This window comes from Ictalurus punctatus, chromosome 16 (genome assembly GCF_001660625.3).
Source record: "Ictalurus punctatus breed USDA103 chromosome 16, Coco_2.0, whole genome shotgun sequence".
NCBI lineage: Eukaryota > Metazoa > Chordata > Actinopteri > Siluriformes > Ictaluridae > Ictalurus > Ictalurus punctatus.
In genome coordinates, this window is record NC_030431.2 from 26,591,845 (window position 1) to 26,618,082 (window position 26,238).

Consider the following 26,238-nt stretch of genomic DNA (forward strand, 5'->3'; position numbering starts at 1 on the left):
CTACTGCTTCTCATCTGAACAACAACCCAAACCCCCCCGTCCTGAAAGTTACAGCTTTGCCTCTGACTCCTACAGAACACTGACACTGGAGACTCCTTCCCTAAATTTTGCAATGAAAATATCACTCTATCAACGATTACACACTTTTTAAAAATCTGTTTATTGTTAATGGAGAATCTGCCGTCCACGTCCCTGTGAATGAGCTGTTACTATAGAGATGTAAGCTATTGGAATGAGTACATTAATATAAACCTGTGATGTGCAGCTGCGCTACTGTCAGAGCCGCTGTTATAGAGAATTAATCAACACCACCTGACCCATCCCAATCCAGGATCCAACAGCGCTGTGGTGTAACACACATCAACAATTTCATTTTTAAGGAACACACAAAAGCATTGTAATTGTTCCTTATAGCTTTCACACCCTTTAAGCACTGTTTTGTTAATAAAGAACACAAACTGAGGAAAGTCGCGGCTTGGTTCGATCCCCAGTGGTGTGAAGATTCTGTAAAAGAAGAAAAATCACAGGTTTTGGTGTGCAGGAAATAAACCATGCATGCTGTGTTCAAACAGTTTACCGTAATGTGTGTGTATATTTATTTTAAAGTATATTGTATGTGTTAAACTTTGCCGATATTACGGTGTATATATATATATATATATATATATATATATATATATATATCTAATGTGACGCAGCTCACCTGGTCAGATTCAGAAGATTCCCTGCTGCTTCCTCCTGTCGATGTCTCTCTTCAGCTGGCAGGTGGCGCAGGGTAAGCAGCAATTACTGATCATAAAGTCTTTACACATGGAGCCCTGAAAACAGAACACAAACCAAACTGAGAAATAATCACATTCATTATTAATTAATGAAGTCGTCACATCATTACTAATATCATATTAAATATTAAACTCCTCCCACCAAAGGCGCCAAAGTCCAAAAAAAGTCAGAGGAATTGATCACACACATTCACGCAGATATCTTTTTAAAGCAGCACTTTCGTAAGGTTTCAGTCCGAACCTGTCGTGAATTCGAGAAGACGTGCTTATTTTGGAATTTATTATTTCGTCTATAAAATGTCCACCGGTGGTTTACCTTCACGCAGGAGTAGAACTGAGTGTAGAATTTATGCTTCTGTTTTTATTTGCATTGAAATTATTCTAAAGCAGCGCTCCAGCACAACTTCACTTATTTACAAAGTCTTTTATAACTGAGGCGTTTACAGTTTGTCGCGGTTTTCAGACCCTGTCCAGCACAGCTGTAGAAAAGCTTTGAGCATTGCTCATGAATGTGTTCTAAAGGCCCGCTGCAGTTTCCCTTCAAATAAAGTGTAGTTGAGAATCTGTCTCCAGCGAACTGTGCTGCAGATGAAATTCTACATGAAGCTTTAAAGTCGACTTAAAACAAATCCATATTTAATAATAATGATTCGAATTTGCACACAGTCTCAGAAGAGGGTTCGCAGACGGTTCGCTGAGTCGCTATCTTCCTAAAATAGTTCTAGTTTGGAAAACTTTCTGAGAGGGGCGCACCATTCTCTACGGTCCGGCATAGGACCTGAAAAAAACGGTTCTAGATTGAAAAGGGTTCTAGATTTTTCCCATTTTTCTCCCCTTTATCTTCGGTTCATCAAATTCAGATTAAAATGTCAGATCTGAGTGTGATTTAAAAAAAAAAAGAAAGAAGGTTTTTTTTTTTTTTTTTTTTTTTTTAGGTTTGTGTTTCAGCCAATCAGTAATAAGACGTAAAAAAAAAAATCAGAAAGTAAATCCGAACATCAAGTCTAGAAATATCGCCTTAATGCATTAAAATTATTTTTAAAACACCCTGAACAGAACCTTCTGGGAGTCTAATAATAATAATAATAATAATAAATATCAATCGTTTGGAGCAACTAAGACTTGTAGAAGTTCCTCTGATTGTTTTTCTGGTTCTATGTCGAACCCTATGACAGGGTGTGGGGTTTTTTTTTTTTTTTTTTTTTTTAGAAAGCTAAGAATCTTTTATCCTGGTCAGCGTAGCGCTGGATTCTTCCCGGGACACACCCTGAAAGGAACGTCAGTCCATCACGGGACGCTTAGAACCCTTGAGCAACTGTGTTTTTTTTTCTTTTCTGAAAGTGTATGATGTCAGAGATTCGATTCCAGGTCAGTGAGCAGGTTCTGCGCGACCCTGTGACTGACCTGGATGTTGTATTTGGTTCTGTACACACTGCGAATGGACATTCCCAGTCCACATAAACAGCACTCCCCCATGTCGCTGGCGATGGAACAGCCCAGGCAGGTTAGACAGAAGAGCCCACACACACCTGAGACACACACAGATACACCATACAGTCACATTTAAATGCTTCTCGGTCACGTATACATTCTCAGCGTGGCTTTTTCCCAAACTCTAAAGGAAAGTTTGAACCTTTTAGATTTCCAGATGTCGATTTTAGTGAGCGTCATATCATCATCAGTGATAGCGAGGGCTGTAACGGGTTAATTATTTATCCCGTAGTGTTCAGGACGTCTCCACGGTAACGCGGTGATTATAAAAACCAGGTGGGTAATAAATCTATATGTTTACACAGCTCACAGAATCTGCTCGGAGTTTAACCATCAATACAATCCCGTTTTAAATAGTGGAAAATGACCATTTTAAACGTTTGAGTGAATTTATTGGATAAAAAAACACGAGTGTTAATAAGTAGGCAGTATAACTGGGTGTTGTCTCAACTTTGATGTGAATTTTTAAAATAATCAGATGTGCAAAGTGTCAGCCAATCAGAAATGAGAAAATGATTCAACTTCAAAGCAAGGTGTACAAATTCAGACTTACAAAATGTCACTCTAAATTGAAATGTAAAGCGAGTGCTGTGATTGGTTGATTATTTCCCCAGTGGTGCTCAGGAAGTGATCACAGAATGATACGTGTAGACTGTAAGGTTAAAGACAGAAAGTGCTGGGAGTTTAGTAATAAATGAGCGTACATGTCCCGCAGTCGTCGCAGCACTCGAGCAGTCCGGTCTGGAAGTCAGACGGAGCGAACGCTGTGGGCTGAGACGTCACCTCCATCTTCTCCTGTCTGATAAACAGAGTGATGACTACATGGTGCTCTGCTTCATGTTCAGCATTTACAGCAAAACTCACATGACTCGTAAACACTAACTGCGCCGTCACATGAAAAACCAGGCTATGAAGAATTGATCTATACGTGTATAAATAGTCTTTTCTTTTCTTTTCTTTTGTTGCAAAAGTGTCCAGAATTCCTGTGAGAAGCAGAAATGAGGAGAGAGAGAGAGAGAGAGAGAGAGAGAAGGAGAATATTTACCTGGTTAAAGATGCACCTGAGTAAGCAGTGATGTGTAAGTGTTGAAGTTTCCAGCTAGCAGGCGAGTCTTTTATAGCTCTGTTGTACTCACATGTTGAACTTTTTACAACCAAACAACCTCCGAGGGTTCACCCGTCCGCCCGTGGCAGAATGAAGCACGGGGTCAAAGTCACTGTAGATTTATTGCCTTTTCCACCTGAACGTAAAGCAAACAGAGATATGTTTATAACCGAGAGTATCAATGGCTCGTAATCGCACTGCTGCACAAACCCACACCTGTCTTTCAACTCATCTACTCATCTACTCATCTACCTGCCCGGACACGCCCACTTTTACACACTATTGCACATTAATACACACTAATACACATTAATACACATTAATACACACTGTTACACACTAATACACATTAATACACACTATTACACACTATTACACACTATTACACATTAATACACATTAATACACACTATTACACACTATTACACATTAATACACACTGTTACACACTATTACACACTAATACACACTAATACACACTATTACACACTAATACACACTAATACACACTAATACACACTAATACACATTAATACACACTATTACACACTATTACACACTATTGCACATTAATACACACAAATACACATTAATACACACTAATACACACTATTACACACTATTACACACTGTTACACATTAATACACACTATTACACAATAATACACACTAATACACACTAATACACATTAATACACACTGTTACACATTAATACACACTATTACACATTAATACACACACTAATACACACTATTTCACACGAATACACACTAATACACACTATTACACACTGTTACACACTAATACACACTAATACACATTAATACACACTATTACACACTGTTACACACTGTTACACATTAATACACACACTAATACACACTATTTCACACGAATACACACTAATACACACTATTACACACTGTTACACACTAATACACACTAATACACACTATTACACATTAATACACATTAATACACACTAATACACACTAATACACATTAATACACACTAATACACATTAATACACACTATTACACATTAATACACACACTAATACACACTATTACACACTGTTACACACTAATACACACTGTTACACACTGTTACACATTAATACACACACTAATACACACTATTTCACACGAATACACACTAATACACACTATTACACACTGTTACACACTAATACACACTAATACACACTATTACACATTAATACACACTAATACACATTAATACACACTATTACACATTAATACACACACTAATACACACTATTACACACTGTTACACACTAATACACACTAATACACACTATTACACATTAATACACACTAATACACATTAATACACACTAATACACACTATTACACATTAATACACACTATTTCACACTATTACACACTATTACACATTAATACACACTAATACACATTAATACACACTATTACACACTGTTACACACTGTTACACATTAATACACACACTAATACACACTAATACACACTAATACACACTAATACACACTATTACACACTGTTACACACTAATACACACTAATACACACTATTACACATTAATACACATTAATACACACTAATACACACTAATACACATTAATACACACTAATACACATTAATACACACTATTACACATTAATACACACACTAATACACACTATTACACACTGTTACACACTAATACACACTGTTACACACTGTTACACATTAATACACACACTAATACACACTATTTCACACGAATACACACTAATACACACTATTACACACTGTTACACACTAATACACACTAATACACACTATTACACATTAATACACACTAATACACATTAATACACACTATTACACATTAATACACACACTAATACACACTATTACACACTGTTACACACTAATACACACTAATACACACTATTACACATTAATACACACTAATACACATTAATACACACTAATACACACTATTACACATTAATACACACTATTTCACACTATTACACACTATTACACACTGTTACACATTAATACACACTAATACACATTAATACACACTAATACACACTATTACACATTAATACACACTATTTCACACTATTACACACTATTACACACTGTTACACATTAATACACACTATTACACACTAATACACACTAATACACACTAATACACACTATTACACATTAATACACACTATTACACACTGTTACACACTATTACACATTAATACACATTAATACACACTAATACACACTATTACACATTAATACACACTATTACACACTGTTACACACTATTACACATTAATACACATTAATACACACTATTACACACTGTTACACATTAATACACACTAATACACACTAATACACACTATTACACATTAATACACACTAATACACACTATTACACATTAATACACACTAATACACACTATTTCACACGAATACACACTAATACACACTATTACACACTGTTTCACACTATTACACACACTAATACACACTATTACACACTAATACACACTAATACACACTATTACACATTAATACACACTATTACACACTGTTACACATTAATACACACTAATACACACTAATACACATTAATACACACTAATACACATTAATACACACTATTACACACTGTTACACATTATTACACACTAATACACACTAATACACATTAATACACACTATTACACACTGTTACACACTATTACACATTAATACACACACTAATACACACACTAATACACACTATTACACATTAATACACACTATTACACACTATTACACACTATTACACATTAATACACACACTAATACACACACTAATACACACACTAATACACACTATTACACATTAATACACACTGTTACACACTATTACACACTATTACACATTAATACACATTAATACACACTATTGGGGGCGGTGGAGGCTTGGTGGTTAAGGTTCTGGGTGACTGATCAGAAGGTCGGGGGTTCGAGCCCCAGCACTGCCAGGCTGCCACTGTTGGGCCCTTGAGCAAGGCCCTTAACCCTCTCTGCTCCAGGGGGCGCTGTATCACGGCTGACCCTGCGCTCTGACCCCAACTTCCTGACAGGCTGGGGTATGCGGAGAAAAGAATCACTGTGCTGTAATAATTGTGTGTCCAATAAAGACTCGTTATCATTATTACACATTAATACAGATTATTAATCAACTGATCAGATGTAAATTATTTCAGTAAATAAATTCACTCACATGACCGTTTACATCATCTTTTTATTTATTTATTTATTTAACAGCTTTTCTAAAGAACCCAACACTGATACAGTGTCTTCATCCCTATGTTCCTACTCTCTTAGCAAAGGTTCTGTGAAGAACCCTACGACAAACTGATTCCCTGTTCTCCAAATAGAACCCTTTCAAAAATCGAAGAACCCTTTTTTCAAGAGTGTACAAATTCACCTGATGGAACGCGGATCTTATTTGTTTTAATTCAGCTTCGTCCCTTAAAGAACCCTTTTTTTCTAAGAGAGTTCAGAGTACTAATAAGGTAAATGTTAAGGTTCTAGATTTAAAAAAATAAATTGATGAGCAATAATTTGGAGTTTGTACTGCACAATTACCAGGTAATACTTGTAAAAATAAAAAAAGTGTTCTATTAGGAACCCTGTCTAATAGGGAACCACTTTGTTGTAGGGTTCTACACCTTTAAGGAACAACCAAAGAACTTTTTAGAGTGTATAACCCCAAGTAGAAGCATTTTAACACGCACCCAGTTAATACATACGTCTCTTCAAGAGAACACTGAATAATTAAGGGTTCTTCAGGAAAAAAGGGACAACTGGAGAACCTCTGACTGGATAAATGGTTTGAGAGTGTATCAGAAGAACCCTTTCAGTGTTTCATCTAGAAGTTCTTTATAAATAATTCAAAGAACCTCTGAGGAACTATTTATTTCTGAACACAGAGTCTGGAGAAACTCCTTCACACCTGACACACACCTGAAGCTGCAGGATCAAGAGTCTGCAACACACCGTCACCTGCACGTACACCGAATGTATATGTGCACCTCCGTAACCGTGGCAACAGTCACAGAGACACGGCTTTGATGAGTCGTGCTGTGTGTGTGTGTTTGTGCGTGTCTGTGTGTGTGTCTGCCCCGTGGAGAGTGTTGGTGACGTCACTGACTGTCGTTCTGGGGTTTTTCTTCCTCACAGATCTCACAACGTTTCTGTCATCAGCGGTGCTGTTTTCCTCGGCCGACCCGTTCGGTCTCTGTTCCTCAGTACACCAGCGCTTTCGTTCTTTTTCAGAACATTCCAGAAAAACAATGAATTGGCCTTGCCGTCCCAATAGTTTCGGAGGGGGCTGTATTCTTTCTGAAAGTGGACACTACGGTTGTTCAGAATTTTATTTTGATAGTTAAAGGTTTTTGCGCTTTACGGTTTTACGATCAGGAATCTCTGTTGCAGGGGCTTGAATATAAACTGTAAGGGTACGAGGAATGTCCCAGCATTTCCTTTCCGGAAGGCTTTACGGCTTCTTTATGAGTCCCTTGGATAGTTAAGGGTTAATTAATGAACTTCCTAATAGGGTTCTTCCTGGAACTATTTCTCATAGCTCGAACCAGTCTGTCCGTTCTCTTCTAATTCGAGGACTTACATGAATGTGTGGGTGTTCCTAATAAAGTGGCCAGTGAGTGTAAATGCATTTGCTTCCAGTAAGTCACAGAACCAGCGTGGAGTTACAGGTAAAGTCATAAACATTGAGCAAGATGGTTTCTTTTCCTGGTATTTAAGTGGGTGTGAGCGTTCGGTTCTGATGACGCATGTGATGAGATAGCACGAGTTTCCAGGCACTGAGTGCAGAGCGTGAAGGCACACGGAACTGATCTAGAACCAGTTCTTAAAGCGTCATGTTTAACATTTTTACTGTATTATTATTCTATTATTACTGTACTTATTCAATGAGCCCTGTCTCTCTGGTGGAACCGTTAAAGGTTCTATGTAGATCTGTACAGCTGAGTGCTTTCCTATTACAAAGGGTTTCAAGTAGAACCTATTTAGGAGGCTAAAAAAACCCTCAAGTAACACTTAAAGAACCCTTGAAGAAGCCTTTTGTCCCAAAACACTAAATGTAGAACCCTTTTAGGAAGCTTAATTATAGAAAGAGCCCTAAGAGTGTTAAAATTAATGAACATAAATCCGTTTTCATTTAATTTAATGTCATCCCTTGTTAATCATCCGAAAGAACCCTTAAAGAACCCGTGAAGAACCCTTGTTTCTAACAGAGTACCAAGAGCTAAATGTTAAACTCCTGACAGGTTCTAGCTATTAATAAGAAAATAATGAGCAATGATTTGGAGTTTGTACCGCACACTTAATCAGTTAATACACACACTCTTAGAACAAAAGGGTTCTCCACTTGTCCATCTGGAGAACCTTTAATGCTTCCATGTAAAACTCTACAACAGAGTGTTTATTTAATTATTTATTTATTTGAGAGCCTTTCTGTCAGAAAGGGTTTCATAGTGGATCCTTCTCAGAGACTAAGAACCCTTAAGCTCATGCACTCTTAAGACAAAAGGAGTTCTTTAAAGGTTGATTGGACAGTTAAGGGTTCTTCGTCTCCTAAATGGGTTCTATGTGGAACTCTGACAGGTTGTAGGTAATAATTTGGAGCTTGTCCCGCACAAGTACGCAGTTAATAAAGATTCTTTGTATGAATGAAAGATTCTTATCCTCTTATTTATCTTTATATTTCATCTGCATTTTATTTGATCTGCTCATCGTCGTTAATCTCTAACTATATTTTATAGCTGTGTCATGGAAATGTGTCATCTGTCTAAGAGACTAAATATAAACCATGTGACTTGGTTTATAATGTGTGTTAAATCTATTTCTGTTATAAATTAGTTACAGTTTTATTTATATAGCGCTGTTCGAGACACTCAAAGCTCTGTACATAGTCGGGGGGGGGGGGGGGGGGGTCTCCTCAACCACCACTAGTGTGTATCCTCCCCCTGGATGATGTGATGGCAGCCATATTGCTCCAGAACTCCCACCACACACCAGTTATTAGTGGAGAGGAGAGAGTGATGTAGCCAGTTCAGTGATGGAGATTATTAGGGGGTGATAGAGAAGGGTCAATGGGGGAATTTGTGCAGGACCCCGGGGTTATACCCCTATTCTTTACCATAAGTGCCCTGGGATTTTTAATGACCACAGAGAGTCAGGACCTCGGTTTAAGGTCTCAGTCTAAAGAGTTTTTTTTTTTTACTGTAGAGCGTCCGCGTCACTATTCTGGGGCATTAGACTCCACACTGACCACAGGGTGAGCGCCCCCTGCTGCCCTCACTAATACCACTTCCAGCAGCAACCTTAGTTTTCCCCAGGAGGTCTCCCATCCAGGTACTGAGCAGACTCAACCCTGCTTATCTTCAGTGGGAAACCAGGTGAGAGCTGCAGGGAGCTATGACTCTGGCATGGTGAAGTGTCATGAGACTCACTCATTCACACCTGACACACACCTCAAGCTGCAGGATCAAGAGTCCACAACACACCTTCACCTTTATAAACACTGAGTACATACACCCACTTCCGTAACCATGGCAGCAGTCTCAGAGTTACAGGTTTGCTCAATTCTGCTGGGGTGTGTGTGTGTGTGTGTGTGTGTGTGTGTGTGTTTGTTTTAATGACTGAGGTCTCGGTGTTCTCCCCACGAGGCCCATTCCCAATTAATTTACTGCCATGACTGACAACAAACATTTTGTTCTGGTGTTTAGGTTTATACGCCCATTTTAATAAAGATCAACAAATTGCTTCCTGAAGCACACGGAAATCTTGTTGACCTCGCTGAATATAAACATCCAGCAAATCATCGTGGACATCTCCAGCAGGACAATCCCAAGCATTACATTATTTCATCAGTACCTGCGAAAGAGAAATGGTACCACAACTGTAAAAAGTCTCAATCGACCTACAGAAGAACAAAAAGAGTGACACTGCGATCAAACCAGCAGATGGAGGAGGAGCAGATGTCATCTGGAGGAAAGATCTCTACATCAAGGACACAACTCTTCAATACCAGCTTCTTCTACAGGTGCGTTAACCATGACATCAGTCTCCAGTTACAGTCCTCCATCCAGTCTGTTACAACTAACAATTTCAGCAGAACAGCTCCCTAATTCCACCCGGAACCCGATGGTGGATCGCTGCGGGAGCCATTTCTATCTGCTTCCCAAAACACCCAAGGAAAACCATCCTGGACGTCCCGTTGCCTCAGCTTGCTCTTGTCCAACAGAAATGATATCACAGTTTTTAGGGGAGAGTTTCCTCTGGAGAAAGACTCTTCACTTTTTCTGCAAATCCAAAAAGTAAATAAATAAAGCATATAAAATACTGTAATGAATGCTTAATTATATCCTAATATCTGATTTCTGTATCAGAATGTTATTTTAAAATAAATCTTAGTTAGTAATGAATTATTAATTATAATTTTATCAACAAAAGTTCAATAAGTTCAGCATCTGTTTTATTTTGTTAAAAAAAAAAAAAGTACAGAAACGGCACTATTCATTTTTATCATTTTATTTCTGTACAAAATCTAACAATAATGTGAAAAATATAGCAAACAATAAAAAGAAATAGATGATCAGAGATGAAAAGAAATGAAAATGATTCACTACTGAAACAGTAAAACATTCACACAGACGGCAGAGTGCAAAAGTTTGGAATGTTGGTTATTTCCTGTAGTCCCAAGGGTGCACAAACTTTTGCACTCAGCCTCACAAACTGCTGTTTTGATAATAAAGTCATCTCCTAGCGGTCGGTTTGTTTTGCAGGATGAAGTGTAGATGAAGATCTGGATCAGAAAGAGGTTCAGTCCGTGTCTGAGGAGTCGCTCGAACTGTTGGAGGAGGAGGAGGAGGAGGAAGCCTGCGCGTGTTTCTTCTTACGCTTCTTCGAGCGTTTCTCTTTCTCTCGCTTTTCCTTTTTGCCTTTCTTCTTGTGGATTTTCTTCTTTTTCTTCCTGCTCACCTCTTCATCATCATCAGCATCACTGGATGAATGAGACCTGAGAAAAGAAAATAATCAAATAAATAAATTAATCACTCATAATACACAATATAACGCGCTATCGTTTCTATAGTAACAGCTCATGGAAGGAGTCTCAACTGTAACTCTTTATGCTGTAATTTAGTAATTGAATCATTTATAATGATTAGATTGCTGTTGTGTGTGTGTGTGTGTGTGTGTGTGTGTGTGTGTGTGTAGTGTCTGTAGAGTGTGTGTATATACTGTGTAGTATACAGTGTGTGTATATAGTGTGTATATACAGTAGTACTGTATGTGTGTATATATACACACAGTATTATGTACAAAACGTGTGTATATTGTGCACAGTATTTATTGTGTATGTGTATAGTGATATATATATATATATATATATATATATATATATATATATATATATATATATATATATATACACACACACACACACACACACATATAGTGTGTGTACCTTTTCTTTGCCTTTCGATGAGATCGCTCTTTACTCCTCTTTTTATGTTTCTCTCTTCGGGAATCTGCAGACACACACACACACACACACACACACACACACACACACACACAGACACACACACAACACAGAGTTAAACTCGGGGGTACACACTCGGGATTACACACTCGGCTCCTTCAGCTTCCCCTTACAGAGAAACTCCTCACACCAATCACGAACTCCTCAGAGGATTAACAGAAATACAGAACCAGCCAACGGATGAGCAGCAGAATGCCTCAACACATCACAAAAACGATATCTCCTGTGTGAGGGTGGAGTTTTACAGGAGCTGAGTGGACTTGTGGTGTAAATGTTTCCTTTTGACTAGAACAGTCTCAGAAAACACTGCATTTCCATCTGAAACACAAGTCTTCATTAAAAACAAATAAAACTGGAAGATTTTGAATGTAAACATGTAACTGCTGACGAATACGAGTCAGCTCTCGAAGTTCACCTGACTGTCCCACAACCCCTCCCTTATCCACACCACAGCATGAACACAGTATTTTTGATGAATATGTGTTTTCAGTGTTTTCATGGGACTGGAAAGGCAGTGACGTGTTTTCAGACTTTCCTGTATGTTACAGTCCTGATTATTGTCTTATTTTTTGGTTAACCCACAGCCGGACACCATTCTGTTCTCCACCTTTAGAGCGGCCGCTCCCGAAGATCTTCTCCTTGTGGACTTCCTGCTGTCCTTCCTCCTCGCTCTCCTCGCTGCTCGTACTGCTCACGTCCAGAACGATGTCCTTCCTCGGGTCCACACGCACAAAGTTACGACACTCGAACGTGAGGTGACCGGCTGAGGAGGTAAAAAAAAAAAAAAAAACCCCAAAATGATTCACTCAGAGCTCAGCGTAAGCGTTTAAACACCGTGATGGGACACAAACGCCATAAATACTCACGATAGCCGCATCTTTTACACCCAGCGCGGATGTTGTCCTTATTCACACCTGCTGGGACATCGTTATGATTAATAATCAGTTTTAATTTCCACATGACTTCTAACACAATACTGTTCATCTGAACACTTCTGAGTGGTGTTTGTTTTCTGCAACGACTCTCCCAGAATTCTGTTCGGCAAACAAAACTCATTTCTCTTTATCATCAATATGTATCCTCACTTGGTGAATTACTTTTGCTTTCTACTTCTTTAACGATTATTTATTTGTTAATAAAACATTTTCCGAACACTAGTCTTTTTATTGAACCATTTTTACACATATCTATTTTGCTATTTCGTTATTATTAATCACTGATTTTCTGCTGCAGCATCCATGAGCCTGAGCAAACCGAGAATCATGAATTGAATATTTAATCTGTTTTTGGATATTTATGTGCTGTGAATCTATAGATCTATATCTATATCTGTCTATCTATCTATCTATCTATCTATCTATATAAAGACAACTACGAGCAGAGTGAAGTTGTGTGTTAATTCTATCGGAGGACAGGATTCACACTCAGATCATATCGCTGCCTGTTTTTATAGTCAGAATAAAACTACACTCGATCATATCATCAATCTTATTCATTAATAAAGCTTATTTAAAACAGCTACTACAATAATACACACACATATAAGCTTGAAAGTTTTACCTGGAAGAGCCATTAACTCGAAATTACTAGAATTTTCGTAAACAGCAGAACTTCCGGTAATGTCTTCAATCCGTCGTATAAATGTGTCCGATAGGAAATATTGACAGAACAGCAAACAGTACCAATAAAGGAGCTGGACTTATTTATAATCGTTTGCTAAATGTAGTCTAGTTCATAAAGAACATAATTATATTTTATCTTTATTTATATCGTAAAAAAAAACATTTTGTAGCTCCGAGTCGCTAGACGTCAGTTCGCCGTTCTCTCTATTGTTCCGTATGTTGCAGTAAGGAAGAAAAAAACTGTGACACCATGATTGAATCCTAAATATCGGCTTATTCTACACCGAGTGCACTACATAGTGTGTAGTAACTTCTATGTCAGATCACATGTAGTGCGCTTTATTTAGTGACTGTGGCGGTATTTAGGATTCGACCAGTGAGAGATGAACAAACGCAGCACACTTTTCTGTATTTCGTGAGGTGTTTTTGTTTGTAATTTCGTCGTCGCTGTTTATCCGTGTGTTTATTCCGCTTGAAATTAATATAACAGCTAATAAACCTTCAAAATGAGTAATATTTATATTCAAGAACCACCAACGAACGGCAAGGTGAGTATCGAATTAAACGCATGAAGATTTGTGAACATAATTGTATGTTTCCCAACCTTGCTAATGAGACTAACAACAAAAATCATGTTTTTTTAAAACTCAGTTTTCGAGACTAGCTGAACGCATCACACTGAGACATTAGCTTTATATACTATAATATTTAACTAAGAAATGAGTAATAGTAAGTAAGAGTCAAAAATAAGAGCGAAGAGATAAAGTAATGATCATGGTTGAATAAATAATGACATTGTTCCTCTCTCAGGTTTTAATAAAGACCTCAGCAGGTGATATAGATATAGAACTTTGGTCTAAAGAAGCTCCTAAAGCCTGCAGGAACTTCATTCAGCTCTGTATGGAAGGTAACACACACACACACACACACACACACACACACACACACACACACCTGCATGCATGCATGCATGCATGCACACACACACACACACACTTGTACATTTACTTGCATATATATATAGTGTGTGTATATATATATATATATATATATATATATATATATATATATATATATATATATATATAGTGTGTATATATATCTATATATATATATGTGTGTGTGTGTGTGTGTGTGTGTGTGTGTGTGTGTTTATATATATATATATATATATATATATATATATATATATATATATATACGTACATACATACATACAAATACACACACACTACCTTTTATTTATAATGTGACTGTGATAATACAGGTTTATTCCTATAAATAATAATAATAATAATAATAATAACGCCAACTTTTCTGACAGGTTACTACAACGGAACCATATTCCACCGCGTGGTTCCAGATTTCATCATTCAGGGCGGTGATCCGACTGGCACTGGGACCGGGGGGGAGTCCATCTACGGCCGTCCTTTTAAGGTGAGTAAGAAGTGTGGTCTGTGTACATGTCAGTATTAATGAAGGAGGTGTGGCCTGTGCACCGGTCAGTCATCAGTCTTAGTTCTTCTTCATCCTCTATGTTCTATATTTGGGCACGTTTTCATGCTTTCGTGTGTGTGTGTGTTTGTGTGTTTGTCTGTCTGCAGGATGAGTTCCACTCCAGGTTGCGCTTTATTAGGAGAGGTCTGGTGGCGATGGCTAATGCCGGACCTCACGATAACGGCAGTCAGTTTTTCTTCACTCTGGGCCGAGCTGATGAACTCAATAACAAGCACACAATATTTGGAAAGGTGACTTTTTATGCACACACACACACACACACACACACACACACACACACACACACACGCTGGTCCGATCCCACAGAAGAGCTACTGCAGCACAAACTGATGAAGTTTTTCATGATAGAAAGGAGTCAGAACACACAGAGCATCACAGCTTGCTGCGTATGGAGCTGCGTATGGAGCTGCGTGTGGAGCTGCGTGTGGAGCTGCGTGTGGAGCTGCGTGTGGAGCTGCGTGTGGAGCTGCGTGTGGAGCTGCGTGTGGAGCTGCGTGTGGAGCTGCGTGTGGAGCTGCGTAGCGGTCAGAGAGTCCATGATGACCTCCTGTACACCACCGAAACACCTACAATGTGCATCAGAACTTTACCATGGAGCGATGGAAGAAGGTGGCCTGGTCTGATGAAACAGGTTTTCCTTTACATCATGTTGAGGGCCCTGGTGAAGAGGTGGTACCAGGATGCACTATGGGAAGAAGGCGAGCTGGTGGAGGCAGTGTGATGTTCTGGGCAACGTTCTGGGGAACCTTGGATCCTGGTATTCATGTGGATGTTACTTCGACACTTCCCTAATATCAGTGTCCTCGTTCAGCAGGATGACGCTCCCTGACGCACTGCACACACTGTTCAGGAACGGTTTGAGGAACATGACAGAGTTCAAGCTATTGACTCCGCCTCCAAAATCCCCAGATCTCAATCCAATCCAGCTTCTGTGGGACGTTCTGAACAAACAAGTCCGATCCACCGAGGCCCGACCTCACATCTTACAGGACATAAAGGATCTGCTGCTAACGTCTCGGTGCCAGATCCCACACACACCTTCAGAGGTCTCGTGGAGTCCGTGCCTCGACGCCTCAGCGCTGTTTTGGGGCACAAGGGGAGGGGGACGTTCACAGTATTCCGCAGGTGGTTTTAATGTTGTGGCTGCTCTGTGTATATCAGGCTTCGGATATAAACCGAGTCACTTCTCTGTCTTTTATGAAGCATGAAAAGTATTTGAGTTATTTATTCTGTGCTGATGTTATAGGGAATAAAAGACGCTCCTGTTTCCAGGTGACGGGTGACACGGTGTACAACATGTTACGCTTAGCCGAGGTGGAGTGTGACGGCGACGAGCGACCGTTAAAGCCGCACAAGATCAGAACTACAGAGGTACGTCCAGGTCTGATCTCTGGAGCGTCCGATAGTCTGTGAGGTGTTTTGTAAAGCAGCTATTTCCTCTTCCACAGGTCTTACATTCTCCCTTTGATGACATCGTGCCTCGTGAGACGCGAGTCAAGAAAGACAAACACAAAGAGGAGGCAAAGAAATCTCAGTCCAAGGCAACGAAGTGAGAGAGCGTGTGCGTGTGTGTGTGTGTGCGCGTGAGAGAGAGAGAGAGAGAGAGATTATCACTGATAAGAATTAAAGTCCAAACTCAGAGTGAAGTCTAATGCTGTGCTCATGACCTGTGAGGAGCTGTGAAGTTTCCGAATTCCCGGTAGGAAAGACGCGATTGTGCAGCTCGTATTTCTAACCCGGGAAGTTTTTAAGCGCTCCGAATTCTCCGCGTCGCGATTCCGTGACGTCACTTCAACGTGGCGCCGCTCATGCTGAACAGTTAGAAGAAATAACTACGCGATTTACGGCTGTGAGTTTCCGTTTTTTGATCAGACTGCTTTTTCCAGCGGCATTAACGGTGAACTACCGCACCGCCACTTTAAAAATAAATCAAGCACTAAACAAATAACTCTTTAATTCCAGGTTTTCAGGTTGTAAACTGCATAAGAGCAGACGTTCGAACCCGTCCATTAAATAAACGTTTAAAGACGCGACTGTAAAACGGAAATGTAAGTCTGCCGGCGTTCCACAGGAACGGTGTCTGGGTTCAGATCAGACACACGTGAGCGGAAATCTTCCCAAAGCTGTTCCCATGGACCTCTAATACTGTCAACAGTAGATCCGGCTCCTTTACCTTCCTGAAGGTTTTGTGGTGTCCATACGCCATCAGAGACACGCGACTACCCCAAGATTCTTCCCTCTGAAAAAGTAGCTCCATCTTCAGATATAATCAAACACCTTTCACTGAAGAGTTTAATGAGAGTCTTACTGAAAGTTGCCCCTTGACTTCCATTTTATGGAGTTTGGAGTAAAAAGAATACAAAGTGCTGGAGTTTACTTTTAAAATGCAGTGTGTTTTATTATTATTTATACTGGAAGGGTCTCTGTTGATGGTTTTTCCTGATTATTCTTTCTTTGTGAGCAGGAATTTCAGTCTGCTGTCGTTCGGTGAGGAGGCGGAAGAGGAAGAGGAAATGGTCACTCAAGTCAGCCAGGTGAGCTTTTATATTTATATTTATGGATAATCATCCAAATGGACTTAAAATCAGGGCAGGGGAATATCTAGGTGAAATATAAGCTTTCCATGATGATTGTTTTACCTCCGGTGTAGTCGAACAGCTGAGAACTGTTTGGACATCTTCTGCTGTGGTTTTTATATATATTTTACATCATAGTTGAGCTGCGAGGTTCGCGAAGCCTGTTTCCGAATGATTTTGGACTCGCTGTAAGATATGGAGGTGAATCAGTGACGCGTATGAAGACTGATCTTGAACTCCACCAGGTACCTGTACATTTTAGTGCAGTACCTGGTTGCCTCCATCAGGAGGTTAGGGCTTGCTTACAGGTAAATTTTTGAACAGGAAGACATCTCAAATTCACGTTTAAATCGGCACAGAAACGGTCGTGGGACGCAAAAAAATAGTGTTTTTGCGTCCATCTCGACGTCTGTGAACGTCCAATCTCCGGATTTGAACCGAAAAGCAGAATTAAAGAGGACGTCCACATGTACACACCTGAGGATGTGAAGAAATGCTTTAAATTGTGCATGGACGAGGATCTGAGACCTTTAACCTTGTTAGATATCACAAAGAGAGACGTAGCGCCGTTATTCTGTCCTGAGGACACGGAGCGTAACCAAAAATCTAACCTGAAGGGTTCCAAGAATTTAATTTATTATTATTATTTTTTAATTTTCAGTACAATGGCATTAAAATGTCGTTTTTATGAAATAAAAGAAATTAAACCGCAGCCTCCCCCGTATAGATTTAAGCTCAAGAGCACTTGTTGCACTTGTATGCATTGTAATAAAGGGTGTCAATACTTTTGTTTTCGCTGTAAGAGAGATTTATTTTTGGTTCTCGGTGTAATTGTTGTGTGAATACGTTTTTTTTTTCCTTACAGACCATGAAAGGAAAAAGTAAAAGCAGTCATGACCTTCTGAAGGACGACCCCAAGCTGAGCTCCGTTCCCGTGGTGGACAGGTGATCAGACCTCAGACGCTCCCCTTAATTTATTTTATACATTTTTATACACTTTCTAGTGCGTATGTTTGCTGTAGATTCTGTAGTATAGATGGAGGTGATTCATAGACCTATAGATGCTGGTTATAAAAGCAGAATTTTTTTTCCACAGCAGAACAAGTCCAGGAGACGCTTCAGAGGTGTGTGTGTGTGTGTGTGTGTGTGTGTGTGCTCTTTTATTATTGTGTATTTTATTTTTTAGCACCTTATTGCTAGAAAATAAAACTGTCCCTCTCTCTGCTTCCTATCCTGCCATCCAGGGAGATGATGAAACACAGGACCAGGATGATGATGATGATGATGAGGATGATGATGACAAAAAGGTGAGGAAGAAGGAAATGAGAGAGCGCATCTCAAAAAAGCTGAAGAAAGAGAAGATGGAGGAGGAGAAGTCTGAAGCGCAGGAGGAGACGGAGAAGAAGAGCAGTCGCAGGTAAGGGCTGGGTTCTGAAGCTCAGGAGTTAAACCTAACCTTTATTCTCTGATTCCTGATCTGAGAACGTCTTCTGAGAACTTGCTGGTTGAACACATTTAATTAAATTTCATTACGAAAAGCAGTTCCTCTGGTGTCCTGCAGGGGGCAGTAGCACTGCAGTCAACAGTGAAAGCAGGCATGTTCTGTTCTTTGTTTTATTTCAAGTGATGATGTGATTTACGCCACTTACTAACCTAAAGAGTGGTACAGGATTGAACACAGTTCTGTCCTGGGCACGAGATCTTTACTCAGACTCCAACATGCTGTCGCTCGACATAAAAATAATAATGAACTCCTAAAATCCCGTCATGTGAATGCGGTTTAAACCGGTCGGAAACAAGCGAGTCTTATAACACTCATCACTGTACGTTATTCAGAATGTGCCCGGAACAAATATCAGTCCAAAAATAATGAAACAAAAATGTGTACATCTTATTACAGATTATATATACAGGAATAAATATTATTATTGACTTTGTTATATGACTTTATACATATGTACATGGCACTGCTGAGTTCTGGACTGTGATTGGTCAGAAGGTGGTGATTAATTCTCTAGAACAGCGGCTCTGACAGTAGCGCAGGTTTATATTAACACACTCTTTCTGATACGTTATTGTTTCTATAGTAACGGCTCATGCACAGGGACGTGTACAGTGGAGGCTCCACTAATAATAAACAGATTAATAAATCATTGGTATGGTGATGTTTTCTGGAAGGTGTGTGGAAGGAGTCTCCAGTGTCAGCGCTGTGTAACAGTCAGAGGTGAAGCTGTAACTTTACGTTTTCCCAAAAATCTTCATCACAGAGTTTACACTCCTCTACTGTCTCTCACTCACACCACACACTGCCATTTACATTTTTAAAAATGTTATTAACGTAAAGAGGGAGAATAGAGCGAGAGAGAAGAGTGGGAGAGAGAGGGAACAAAGTGAGGGAATAGATAGAGAGAATAAAGAGAGAATAGAGAGAATAAAGAGAGAGAGAGAATAAAGAGAGAGAGAGAATAGAGTGGGAGAATAGAGAGAGGGCTGGTGAGGAAACGAGTGTTTATAGCTGCTATAGCGTAAGTGAGAACAGGAACTCACTGGTTTTGTGATCTATGAAAGTGTGCCGAGTCGTTCATCATAAAATGAAGATGGTAATTGTTGGTGAGTTGCTGTGGTGTAAGAGAAATGAAACGCTCGGGGACACGCTGTTGTAGGAAAATAATCAGCTTCAGGAGGGTAGCGGTAGCTCGGCCTCGTCCCTTCTCGCTGTTCGTTATTTACCGAGCTGCTCTGTAGTGTTGGTGAAATCCTCAGAGCTTCATCAGACCTTTGGGACTTTATGATTATTGCTCAGTCCAATGTAAACAGCAGAACTGCCTGAAATGAACATAGCCTTTGCTCTCGTTAGTGTTTTGGACGTGACTCTGTGTGTTTTGCGGTTTGTTTTATGACTTGTGTGTGATATGAGATCGGTCCTGTTTAGATTTTGGCTCGATGTACGAAGAAATAAGAACAAAAAGGACACTTCTGACCCCCAAAGCCGTCCGTTCCCCCGGGACGTGATGTATACGAACACCATCTCATTCCCATTTCATTAAACCGAGCTCAGCTGAGATTTGTTAGGGTGTGTGTGTGTGTGTGTGTGTGTGTGTGTGTTTGTGTGTGTACAGTGTGTGCGCACTCTTTAGGGAATCCCTCGTCTTCTCAGCCGGCGGTGCTAACGAGGTCTAATGACACTTATAACCCAATCTGGCAACCCTGACGTGTGTAATTGTGTCTGTTCTCACAGTCAATAATAGTGAATAGGCTTTTGTTGTCGTTTGTTTGTTTATTTATTTATTTATTTATTTATTTATTTATTTAAATTCTGTTTGGGCACCGAAGTGTGTTTCGACACCCTGTTTATTCCTGACTTAATGCACAAACACTCATTATATTTAATGATGAAGAAAAGGGGGGGAGGGGGAGGAGAGCGGGGGAGGTTGTTTTTGTTTTGTGACGTGGTTTATTGTTAAAAGTCTGATGATGTTCTCATACGGGTTCTGATACAGCGGGTGATGCTCTGATACAGCTGTTCCGATACAGCGGGTGGTGCTTTGTGACCGTGTGCTCCTGGTGTACGTTGACGCTGTAATGAACAGGCGATGGCGAACTTGGCGTATTTCCACGATGAGTGATCAGAGCACTGTGAAACGATCAAGAGGAGGAATTACAGCATCCTGCTGCGATACAGGTCACCTGATAAAAGCTCTTCATGCTGTTTAAACGGTGTGTTTAATTAGCGACCATGGAGCAGTGAAGTGGAGCGAAGCACGCAGAGAAACTCTCGCGTGTGAGAGAGCGAGCGAGCACTTCGGTTCTGCGAGCACTGAGACACCGCCTACACTCTGGTGATCCCGCTGTGTGTGTTCGGGTCGGCCGTACTCGCGCTCTCCATTAAACACACTGTTTAAACACCATAAACATCTTAAACACGAGGACCTCATCGCTAGCAGCACACCAACAACAACCAACACGCACACACACACACACACACACACACACACACACACACACACACACACACACACACGTGCGTATGGCTTATCACCCGATCGGCTGTTTGTCAGTGTGAATAATTTTCCAGTCATAATAAACTGGCCCTGTAGTTATTGAGCAGGATGAAGTAATGGCCAGCCGTCCCTCAGCGGCCCGCGGTTCTGATTGACAGCAGGAGAAATGCAGACCGACTGTAGAATATTAAACACAAGCATAATGTTTGGCTACAAGGCCCGTAACCCAGCGCAGCAGTTTGTCTTGGCTGGGAATCAAAGGCTTGGCGGGTGTGTTACGGTGTTGGTGCGGGACAAAGAGGGCATTGTTGCAGCTCCGACTCGTTTCCCAGCGAGGCTTTTCAGGAGCTGTGGAGGTGCACAGAATTCACTTTGGTGGCCTCCGACTGCTGGAGAGGATCCTGCACCACGGACTGTGTGAGGTGGAGTTACTGCGTCCCTGCTGAACCGACGCTTACAGGGTCCTGACCAGAAAAATCGGAAGCGAGCTGATCGAGCCTGAATTTATATTGTGGTGTCCACTGTTACTGTACAATACCACTTTATTCCCCTTATACCACAACAACCTGCTGTCCCCTACAGTCACTTTCACCTGAAGAACCACACGCCATACTCCTTCTGGTTCGAGAAGTCAGTTAGTTCCTGTTCTCTCTTACCGGCCTCTCTCTCTCTCTCTTTATTCTGTCTCTATTCTCTCACTCTATTCTCTCTCTCTCTCTATTCTCTCTCTTCACTTTAATAAAACATCATAAAACTTGCCGTGTGAGTGAGAGACAGTAGAGGAGTGTAAACTCTGTGATGAAGACGTGGAAAACGTAAAGTTCCAGCTTCACCTGTGACTGTTGCACAGCGCTGACACTGGAGACTCCTTCCACACACGCTACATAAACACGTTTCTCCTTACAGAAAACCATTTTTTAGTCCGCCGTACACGTCCCTCTGAATGAGCCGTTACTATAGAAACGAGTGCATTAATATAAACCTGCGCTACTGTCAGAGCTGCTGTTATAGAGAACTAATCACCACCTCCTGACCAATCACAGTGCAGAACTATAATAATAATAATAATAATAATTTCCTGTAAATCAGTGAACCAGTGAGGAATCAGAAACGTGCTTTTTTTTTTCCACTTGATGCGCTATGTTTTAAATCAAACTTTGTAGTCATGACTTTTTTTTACTTCTCCCTTCACATACTGATCATATTTAACTTTACAGCGTGCGCTACCCAAAGGGAAGTAAACACTTAATAAACACTTAACGTCATCGTTGTTGTCGGTGTCTGAGAGTCTGGAAGCCGTTCTTTTGTGGGGAATTAATGTAAAAACATGTCGGAGGCGAGTCCCGGCGCAGCAGCGCGGTAGCCGCCGCTTTGGTTAAACGCGACGGGGCATGACTGAGGAAGCAAAACGCTTCCATATGGCTTCGGGACGCGGCGTTTATGGATTCTACCGGCAGGCCCTGCGCTCTTCAGAACTCCTCCTGCCTCGCATGTGGGATTTGATTAGCGAAAAACAAAGTGTTTCAGATTATAGAGACGGTGCAGGTGCTCACATCACGTCCGTGTGCAGCAACAACACACACACACACACACACACACACACACGTTACTTTATTTTACACCATCGCTGCTGTAACATAATTGACGACAGGGACTAACGTTTTACAAAAATGAAATGTCACTATAAATGGAGAACAAGCATGCTGTGTTCTTTAATTAATAAATGCTGTTTTAGGAAAACGATGAAATGAATTCCGCTTCCTCACGTCACCCCGTCGTGGATTAGTTTCCTAGAACAGCTCGCCCCCAGACGTTTTATTTTCTTCATTTAACTGCACTGTGAACATCATCTCAAATACAAAATCTCAGAAAAACAAGTCAGCGTTTGCTTAACTGTGGAAAAACGACTAGTCGACTACTTTAATAATAAATAAAAATAAAAAAATAAAAAAGATGTCATTTTAATGACACTAATACACATGGAACGGGGCGTAGTTTAGGACCCAGCGATCTTTTATTAAATGTTATTCGGGTCTTTAAGGTTATTTTAATCAAGTTAAGCCTAGAGATCTCGATGATGCTTAATATTTCACTGTAAGTGAAGTAGATATTCAGTAAATATTGAATTTTTAGCATTTCACACTTTTATTTGTATTTTTTCTAGTTACCCGTAGTTAAATGACTTGGTGTTGACTGTAGCGGTGTTAAAGCGTTTGCTGACCCTGATTTGAAGCGTGGATATAAAGTATATTAGCAGAGAGTCTAATAATAAACAGTAATAATGCGCTCGGTATTTATAAAACACGAGCGTAAGCAGTCTGAGAAGAACAAGAACAATAATAGAAGTTAGCTGGTGGAGGTCAGTGACATGTTTAACTTTCAGACACAAAAAAAGTTCCTTATTTGAAATAATTATACTGGAGAAAATGAAGGTTCCTCGAAATTGATTTCGCCTGTTTGGGGTTTTTTGTGTATTTTTGTGAACAGTTAATGAGTCTGAAAGTGATTTTTTTTAGTCTGGAGCCGTGGATAATTACTGGCTTATAGAGCACTCGGTGAAAGGTATGCACGTTGTCTAGGAGGAAAGATCAGCTGATGATGGCTTCCCCAACAGATCTGCGATATGTTCAGCGGTTATAGGAATCTATAAGTGCTCTGGATTTAGCTAGTCATTAAAACACCGTTAGCGAGCTTAATTACCAACTGATGGATGTGGAAAATGTGCCACCTGGTTAAAGCAGCCATCTGAAAATCCATCTTATTTTTACCCAAGGTGGGATTGCGGAGTGTGGAATGATGGAAAAATGATTTAGCTCCTCGACAAGTGTGGAATTGTGAGCAGAAATAGAGACGGAGCTGCAGCACCCAGAGAAAGACTTGATTAGATTAACAGGAAGAAGGAGCAGGTATTATTACAGAAGTTATTAATAGGCTATATAATAAGTCTAAAATAAGAATAATTATTATAGGGTGTGTTTAAACAATAAAAATAAAGTCTTTCAACAAAATGGATTAAAAAAATGTGATGCATGTATTTAACTTTTATTGTGACTTTATATTTGTGTAATTTAGTGTTAACTTTCCCTGGTTTATTGATTGCAGCAAGTATTTATTTATTTATTTATTTATTTATTTATTTATTTATTTATTTCCCATCTGCCCATTCTGTGTGTGTAATGTAATGAGCTTAGAAAATAAAAAGAACAAAAATCTCCCACAGCTCTAATAAATATAAATGATACTACGTACTGTTACCCACTGCACCTTTACTTTACTCACCACCCCTTTAATTTACCCACCACCCCTTTAATTTACTCACCACCCCTTTAATTTACCCACCACCCCTTTAATTTACTCACCACCCCTTTAATTTACTCACCACCCCTTTAATTTACTCACCACCCCTTAATTTACCAACCACACCTTTAATTTACACACCACCCCTTTAATTTACTCACCACCCCTTAATTTACCAACCACACCTTTAATTTACACACCACACCTTAATTTACCAACCACACCTTAATTTACCCACCACACCTTTACTTTACCGACCACACCTTAATTTACCCACCACCCCTTTAATTTACACACCACCCATTTAATTTACCCACCACACCTTAATTTACCAACCACACCTTTAATTTACACACCACACCTTTACTTTACCCACCACACCTTAATTTACCCACCACCCCTTTAATTTACTCACCACCCCTTTAATTTACACACCACCCATTTAATTTACCCACCACCCCTTTAATTTACCCACCACCCCTTTAATTTACTCACCACCCCTTTAATTTACCCACCACCCCTTTAATTTACTCACCACCCCTTTAATTTACTCACCACCCCTTTAATTTACTCACCACCCCTTAATTTACACACCACCCATTTAATTTACCCACCACACCTTAATTTACCAACCACACCTTTAATTTACACACCACACCTTTACTTTACCCACCACACCTTAATTTACCCACCACACCTTTACTTTACCGACCACCCCTTTAATTTACCCACCACCCCTTTAATTTACTCACCACCCCTTTAATTTACACACCACCCATTTAATTTACCCACCACCCCTTTAATTTACCCACCACCCCTTTAATTTACTCACCACCCCTTTAATTTACACACCACACTTTAATTTACACACCACACCTTTAATTTACACACCCTTTAATTTACCCGCCACCCCTTTAATTTACCCGCCACCCCTTTAATTTACCCACCACCCCTTTAATTTACCCACCACCCCTTTACTTTACCCACCACCCCTTTAATTTACCCACCACCCCTTTAATTTACCCACCACCCCTTTACTTTACCCACCACCCCTTTAATTTACTCACCACCCCTTTAATTTACTCACCACCCCTTTAATTTACTCACCACACCTTAATTTACCCACCACACCTTTAATTTACATACCCTTTAATTTACCCGCCACCCCTTTAATTTACCCACCACACCTTTAATTTACCCACCACACCTTTACTCACTACCTCA

The 26,238-nt window shown here is 39.9% G+C and overlaps 3 protein-coding genes across 6 annotated transcripts in view; 1 reads left to right on the forward strand and 2 right to left on the reverse strand.

Annotated features, from left to right (window-relative positions):
- Nucleotides 1-143: 143 nt before the first annotated feature.
- On the reverse strand, nucleotides 144-3,347 carry plac8.2 (placenta associated 8, tandem duplicate 2). The gene is given in 5 exon segments (NM_001200666.2): nucleotides 144-504; nucleotides 704-818; nucleotides 2,187-2,311; nucleotides 2,978-3,072; nucleotides 3,319-3,347. Coding segments are annotated over 3 exon segments (315 nt in total). The 5' UTR covers nucleotides 3,063-3,072; nucleotides 3,319-3,347; the 3' UTR covers nucleotides 144-504; nucleotides 704-713.
- A 7,622-nt stretch (nucleotides 3,348-10,969) lies between these two features.
- Nucleotides 10,970-13,715, reverse strand: srek1ip1 (SREK1-interacting protein 1). The gene is made up of 5 exons (XM_017488647.3): nucleotides 13,561-13,715; nucleotides 12,867-12,914; nucleotides 12,608-12,763; nucleotides 11,923-11,986; nucleotides 10,970-11,472 (listed from the first exon to the last, which is right to left on the reverse strand). The coding sequence occupies exons 1-5, from the start codon at nucleotides 13,571-13,573 to the stop codon at nucleotides 11,277-11,279; spliced, it is 477 nt and encodes a 158-aa protein (XP_017344136.1). The 5' UTR covers nucleotides 13,574-13,715; the 3' UTR covers nucleotides 10,970-11,276.
- Nucleotides 13,716-13,972: 257 nt separating this feature from the next.
- cwc27 (CWC27 spliceosome associated cyclophilin) overlaps nucleotides 13,973-26,238 on the forward strand; it is a 71,939-nt gene continuing 59,673 nt past the window's right edge. Inside the window, exons 1-10 of one of the 4 annotated variants that reach the window (XM_017488641.3) lie at nucleotides 13,973-14,170; nucleotides 14,433-14,529; nucleotides 14,947-15,059; nucleotides 15,227-15,370; nucleotides 16,413-16,511; nucleotides 16,589-16,689; nucleotides 17,605-17,674; nucleotides 18,582-18,661; nucleotides 18,813-18,840; nucleotides 18,961-19,133. In XM_017488641.3, the coding sequence (XP_017344130.1) occupies nucleotides 14,129-14,170; nucleotides 14,433-14,529; nucleotides 14,947-15,059; nucleotides 15,227-15,370; nucleotides 16,413-16,511; nucleotides 16,589-16,689; nucleotides 17,605-17,674; nucleotides 18,582-18,661; nucleotides 18,813-18,840; nucleotides 18,961-19,133 (947 nt within the window). In that variant the 5' untranslated portion in view covers nucleotides 13,973-14,128. Of the gene's footprint in view, nucleotides 14,171-14,432; nucleotides 14,530-14,946; nucleotides 15,060-15,226; nucleotides 15,371-15,718; nucleotides 16,266-16,386; nucleotides 16,512-16,588; nucleotides 16,690-17,604; nucleotides 17,675-18,581; nucleotides 18,662-18,812; nucleotides 18,841-18,960; nucleotides 19,134-26,238 lie in introns of those variants that run through there. The other 3 variants (XM_047160751.2, XM_047160750.2, XM_047160749.2) reach the window with 3 other exon arrangements.